Source organism: Mastigoproctus giganteus, chromosome 6, assembly GCF_048544385.1.
Source record: "Mastigoproctus giganteus isolate SK-2022 chromosome 6, ASM4854438v1, whole genome shotgun sequence".
Taxonomy (NCBI): Eukaryota; Metazoa; Arthropoda; class Arachnida; order Uropygi; family Thelyphonidae; genus Mastigoproctus; species Mastigoproctus giganteus.
Genome location: NC_143580.1, coordinates 107,649,714 through 107,656,764, shown reverse-complemented (window position 1 = coordinate 107,656,764; position 7,051 = coordinate 107,649,714). Strand labels below are relative to the sequence as shown.

Sequence of the window (7,051 nt, the reverse complement as noted above, 5' to 3'; positions counted from 1 at the left end):
TTTATGAACGCATCATCCACCCCTGACCTGTTAGGGGTAGTGAATTCTACTATGGTAGAGTAGTTACTATGGCAGTAAAGGGGTGTGGTACCTTTTCGTTTACTCACAGTTAACAAGCTATCCAAAGTGTTAAATTTTCAAATATCTGATGATTTTTGAAAAATTTTCAAATACCTGATGACATTTAAAAATTTATTGTTGGAAACATTCCGAGAAAATAGCATATTATAAAAATACAGCATCATCTAATTCATTATGTATAATGCTGAACAAAACTGACCTTTGGCTCTCCATGAGAGGGTGACCAACCAATTCAGCACGTATCTTTATCCCGTAATGAAGAATGGTTACTTTTGTAATGTGTTTATAAATATAAAGAAATATAAATAATAAAAATAAGTTTATAGTTTTTCGGTTTTTTGGTTCATCAAAGAATTATTGTTGACGAGAATATTAAATGAAATTTAGGTTATAATTCATAAAGGGAGTGTAAACGCACGATAATATTTTGGATTCCGAAAACAAAAAAGTGGAGAGTGGGACCAGGGTTGCTTGTATTTAATTTACATGTTTATAAATGTTTTTGGAAGATTAAAAATGAAATTGCGCTTTTATTTTTTATCCGTTGACTACTCTTATTAAGTAGTTTTGATTTGAGTCTAGTAGATATTTGGCACTATACTATTCTTATTGACTTATGTCGTTGTAGAGAATGAAACACGTTAAAATATATGTTTTTGAATGACATAAGTTCTTATTTTCCAACCTTTTCCCCCAAAGTTTTGTTTTTTCAAATAGCAATGTTTGCCCATTGTAATGTCAGCTGATATCTGATGGAGTTTGATGAATAATTTGATTGGCCTCAGCGTATTCTGTCATTTCGATTTCTCGCAATGTTTACTCATGAACAGGTTAAGGGGCCATAATTAAATAAAGAGATGGAGAAAGAATTCTTTTCGCTAAAATACTTTATTGATGAAACTTCACAAATATACATTCCGACAGTCTGTCCGTAAGGAACCACTTAGAACTACAATAAACTCCCTGGCTGAAGGGTAAAAAGGAAAACATTCAGGGCGGGATATGAAAGAACAAATGGTGTTTTTTTTTTTTTTTCTTTTTTTTTTTCAGTGAAACAGAAAAAAGTTGAAAAAATTTCTTCCCCAGCCTTTGGTATGATCTAGCTTGGACTGCAACTAGTGCCGAGTCTCTTAGGTATTGGCGACTGATAAAGTACACATTGTTACAGAGTATCTGAGAGCGATACGAAGAGATTACTACAAATTTCTGTTTTCAGAAGTCGGTATGCAATCCCTCCACTTTGCACATAGGAACAGAAAGACTATTTTCAGGGGAGGATTGCTCGATAAAAAAGTGATCCCGTAGACAACAGCGTAATACCAGCAGGCTTGAGTATTGACTGAACTGGGCCCAAAAGGTGACCTGTGAGGCACTCGTAGAGCCACGAGCCTTCGAACTACACCTGAGTTAGAGAATCTGCTGATGTCAGCACGCGGGGGGTAGGGAATGGATAGGGGGTATTTACATGGTACACGACAGTCCTCTTTTGACCAGTCTGATGTCAGATCGTCCTCTAAGCCTATAACATTAGAGGATAAAGGAAATGTAGTTTAATTTAGGACAGTCAATATACAGGTGCCACTGCATCGATCGGGCGCGCAGAGACGACCATGCTAGTGACGGAAGCGGTCCGACTGGCCTCCTTCGGCGACACACAGAGAAAGATATACAAACATACAGGAGGCCGACATGGAGATGCGGACGAGTTTTTTTACAGGGACCTTGGTGTCCACAGGATGTCGGGAACGTCCACTTGATTAGATGGTTGTTGGAACGCAGCGCGAGCTGCCTAGTGTACTGGCCGCGGCGAAGGGACAGGTGACTTCGGTCCCAGGCTTAATTGCCCGCAGTCTGTAGACTCGGGGGGCATTAAGGATAATACTGAAAGCCACTGTACTCACGCTTGGAACGACGTGAAGGTAGACCCCGCCACAGTGTAGCAGGAAGAAACGCCGATGTTAGGTGAGAATCTGTTGGTTCATCGTCGGGTCCGCCTGGTGGTACCAAGAATATTGCGGTATATAGCTGTTCGTAACGTTCATGGCCGCTTTAGCAGGGGTCATGTCCCACGAACTGATGGGCGGGCTCATGGCGGGTGGACTGACGGCGGTGGGCATGCTGTTGACGGGTGCGCTGTTCGCAGGCGGCAGTAGGGGCGCCGTCGGTGGTGTGTGTGTCTCATGCGACTCTGGCGGTGTCTGAGGTGTGGAGGCCGAGTTTGGCTGCTGCAGGCTAGGGTTTGTTGGTGGCGTCTGGGTGGGCTGCTGTTGCTGCTGTTGTGATTGCTGCTGTTGTTGAGCTTTCAACATCTTTTTGTACTTGGACCGACGATTCTGAAACCAGATCTTTACCTGAAATGAAAAGACAAACATCAGTGAAAGAAACTCCGCACAGGAAAAACAAGAAACACAAATATTACCATGAACATTATTTACCAAGAATTATTTGCTATTATTACCATGAACAAAATGAACAAAATAAAAAGAAAAAAAGGTTTAACACAATAGCTCATAAGTCAAAAAAGTCCATTCGTTTACATTTTGTTCTGTTGCGACCCCAGCATGCCAAAAGTTTACATTGTTCAAGCAATTAATTTTACGAATTCGGTGTTTCAAATTTTGATCTAGTGGGCTATGCATTAAAATCATAGTTATGACATGTTTATTTATTTAATCAGTTTACTAGAGTCGCCGATGTAATAAAAAAGCTTTCAAATTTTGTTACATTAATCACATTATTATGCTCTGTAGAATCTATATTATATATTATGAATTAACTAATATTAAACATACATTACTTCAGTTGTTGTATTTATCACTAATATAAGTTCTTCCTTTAGTTACTTTTAATTCAGTTTAAATAACATCCGATTGAAATTGATTTTAACTGCTTAGCTCTGCGACCTTTGTTTCCTTTATAGATTACAAAATAGATCAACATATCAGATTCTTAATCATTCTTTTAGCGTAAATTTCATCTTCCAGTTCAGCTTCAGTACACTTTTATCCACATATGAACTACAATTTGGTTTCACTTTTTGCCACTCTTCATATCTGTTTGTCAATACATCTTCGTCTGTTATTTAGCTGTCTTCTGTGTTTCTCTAATAACTGTGTCCTTTGTCTTCTGCGTACTTCTAAAAATGTATTTGGTACATATTTGTTAATGGATTGTGTTTGCAGGAAACATGCACTACGACATTTTTGTTTCATTAATTTTGTATCTGATGTTTTTGTTTCTTCTGTGTTAGTTCTGGTTCCAAGTTTTCTGGTACGTGAATAATGTTACAAAAGTCCTGAGCATCAATTTCTTTGGTTATCAGTTTAAGAAGCATGATAAGTTTTATTTCTTGCAATCTGTTTCCACTGTTTAACATTTAAGTTTGTGTGTAGGATTGCCCTGAAGGTGGTGTGCAGTTGGTGAGTAACTTTGTTCAGCCGCCTTAATGGACAATATTGAGCTAATCTTAATTCGGTTAGAGGGGGCTGAAACCAAATAATGGCACGCCATTCATCACGATTGGTTACAAGCATATTGTAAAGTATGGAATTATCAACTGGAGTTTTAATTTTCCTGTAACTTTTTGTTTGATTGCCCGCTAGGCATTGTTCATATTTCTTTTAAGCTGTTCTAATATGCTTCTTGAATGTGAGCTTACTGTCTCATAGCTCAAGATCATTATGATGCTCTTCACTGTTTTTGTGCATACACATTTAGGTATGTGTTCAATATTACCGAAGATTATTTGCGCAGATTTTTTTTGACTTATCACATTATTATACATCATAATTCCTGAGACTTATCTGATTTAGTAGTTTTCAAAATTTTTAAGGTCCTGTCGATTCATTATTTAAATTCTTTATTCGCCTTTTTATTTGAATATATTTGAGATCATCATTCACGTAAGTTTTTATATTATAGCTGACATTCAAAAAAAAGGTTTCCAAGTAATGTCAAAAGAAGAACCCAGAGAGAACTTGGTTGATGGTTAATTTTAATTTCAGCCTTCATTTCAATGTGGCTAAACTTTAGTGTGAAGTACTCACAGGATATCTGGCCTGCTGCTTCCACATCAACTTTATCTTTTGCTGTCGTTACATCGAGAAACACCACATTCAGCTGTTCTTTATTGTGTAAGGCAGTCTATATATACTCTTGGATGTTGTGCGAAGGTTTTAACGGTGGACCTTCTATGGGCAGTGGTCCAAATACTGCTTCTTCGGTGTTGACCTAATCACCTTTTCTGTGCATTGCTTATTGATATTAGTCGAGATCTTAGTTGATTTTCGGTATTTTTATTTTTGATAGCTGCCTGACTGAGTATTCACTCCACTGTGTCGGGTAGTAAACTGTTTCAATATTTATTGAAAATGTATAGTAATAATGAAAGGGCTGGAAATTTTGGTAAAGAAAAGTGGGACCTTGTTGAATCCTGTCGCTTGATAATTTGGTAGTTTATTTATGACTTTTATAAGTTGATCTTTCTTTATTTTCTGAAGTCTAACATATCCTTGTTCTTTTTTGATTTAATAATGTAGCTTACCATTTTACATGTCATGTAATTTCTGTAGGTCCTTCTACCCAGAGTGTTATGTAAAATTAGTAAACTCCTTTTAGTGTTTAAGTAAAAATTTAAAAATAGAATTTAAGTAAAAATTCTGGTAATGTTTGATTGTTTAACATTTATTTTTTGCGATATTGTGATCTTGCAATTAAACAGTAGTGGTTTATGATCCGATTGGATATGCACGTCGGTAGCTCTGCCACAGCCTCTAAAAAGTTGTGAAACATCTGCCCTTCGATGTTACAATTCCTAAGTGGTTCTGCCCTGCTTTAGAATGATTTGTAATATTTTCGCTTGCATTTAAAGATTGCAGTAATTAGCTTCAAAGTTATGTAATTCGCATTTACTACAATTATGAGTTCAAATCTCTTAAATAACAACACTTCCCACCATTTTTTATTGCTTCTACAATTTGCCTCCACTCCTTACAATGTATTGCAAAGTATCATATCCAACTATTTCTTACTAGATAGTCTGTTTCACATAAGAAACTAAAATAATGTTATTGTGATGTATGGCGCTTATTTGCTGGACTTTTACCAATTTGTACGAAGATACTTGTCGTTGCCTTCAATATTTTGTTCTTGGTTGCTATGCGTTCTTCTTATTTTGGTCTTAATTGTGCGTGTCTCTCATGTGTGATCTGATTTTTATCCTTCTTGCCATGCACCCGATTCCAAGAGCTGTTTAGAATCTTGTTCATTGAATAGGAGTGCGAAGGATGCGTAATTAGAATGCTTTGTTCTGATTTTTTTTCTCTGAGGTTTCTTTCTGTAATTCCTTGAAACTGTTATGACAGTTTCAACAGTTAAACAGTTTTGTTATGAACACCTTTCAAGGATGCTATGCTGCCTTTAGTTGCGTTCTTCCACACCGTAATGCCAAAATTACTTTTATTCTAGGCTTTATTACCTTTTTGTGAAGTTGAGTTTTCCCTTGTTTACTAATTTCTTTGATATGCACCGTCTTACAACCATAATGAACCTTCAGTTTCGTTTTAGCCCATAAATTCCTTCACTTTGTTTTTCCATTATGAAATTCGATTCTTTTTTTTAATAAAATTGCTTTAAATTTCATTAAAATATTACATGAAATTTAAAATTTTGAACTCTTGAACTCATAAGTAAGCGATTGAGTTTTTATTTAATATAAAAATGACAAAAAGTACACCGATGTTCATAAAAAAAAACATTGGAGAAACCCACCTCGAGATAATAAAAAAAAAATCCGCAAAATGGACATTTGAGCATTGTTACTAAGAAAGCCATTCAGTAAAGGTATTTCTGTGAGCATCAGACATTTATCTTCGAGTTCATTCTTTCCCCTAGCGGGTTGTACACTGAACATAATCATCGTTCTCTCCACACCAGGTGGAAAAAGCCTGAGTTTAAATCTAATCAATGATGCGAGGAATTTTTATGGGCTTTTTCATAGCGTGGCTGATTAGTCGGTCTCAGGCATAGTTGCAGGCATTGCATAGTTTTTTTTTTTTTTGTTTTTTTCTCTTGGAAACTTCTTTTTTGTCCAGTGAAATTAGTAAACGGACCATGGAGTATACGCAATTTACAGAGACAGTAAATCGGTGCCTCATAGCCTCGGTTGGCATGGCTGGAAACCAATACACATTTCTAGTTCTTTTGAAGTCAACATACGCTTAAGTTGTGGACCAATAAATAACCAATCTTTCACTTTACCACCAGCCATGTTTAGAAACATAGACTGTATATGCTTAACATCGTCACCTTTAGAGTCCAGCGCTTAACAAATTGTTTAACCAGTCTTCTTGATATGGAGTGGTAGAAGCAAGAATTTGTTTATTTGATCCCAAGGCACTGTTTGCAATATGTGAACCAGGCTGTTACGTACTCTTTTTTTTGTAGTGCTGATACACTACAAGAGAAGCAGATTCCACTCTTTTCAAAAATGTTCAGCAGTTCTACATTGGGTTTGATTTGATCCAAGTCCCTCACTATATCTTCCATTTTTTGCTGATCAGCAAAACGTGGCGCTTTACTTTAACATGCTTCTGAGATGATTTTCAGATTTTTAAATTTTGGTATATCGATCGTTACAAAAGTAGATAGTCATCAAGATGGTTTGTGGGCTATCTTTATATTCGAGATATATCAAAAGTCATATACTTACAATTACAGCGAAATCATTCTTTTAACTTTGACCTGAAGCTGCCACAACAGAAATGAGGTACCCAGATTTTGTTTCGATCACCATTATCAATCCAAAATAGGTTTCATATGCACTGGCAAAAATTTGATGTCACCAATGCGCCCTCGTGGTAGTATAGTTGGTAGAATCGTCGTAATCCCCACACCGCCTGGAAAAGTCCTGAATTAGGGTCCCGTCGCTGAAGAGAGGAATTTTTATGGGCCTGTTTCACAACGTGGCTGA

General features: G+C 36.6%; 1 protein-coding gene across 1 annotated transcript in view; it reads right to left on the bottom strand.

Moving 5' to 3' along the window:
* Window positions 1-950: 950 nt before the first annotated feature.
* Window positions 951-7,051, bottom strand: part of LOC150084499 (homeobox protein Dlx6a-like) — a 73,546-nt gene continuing 67,445 nt past the window's right edge. Inside the window, exon 3 of the mRNA XM_090376099.1 lies at window positions 951-2,432. Within this exon, the coding sequence (XP_090232225.1) occupies window positions 2,040-2,432 (393 nt within the window). The 3' untranslated portion in view covers window positions 951-2,039. The remainder of the gene's footprint in view (window positions 2,433-7,051) is intronic.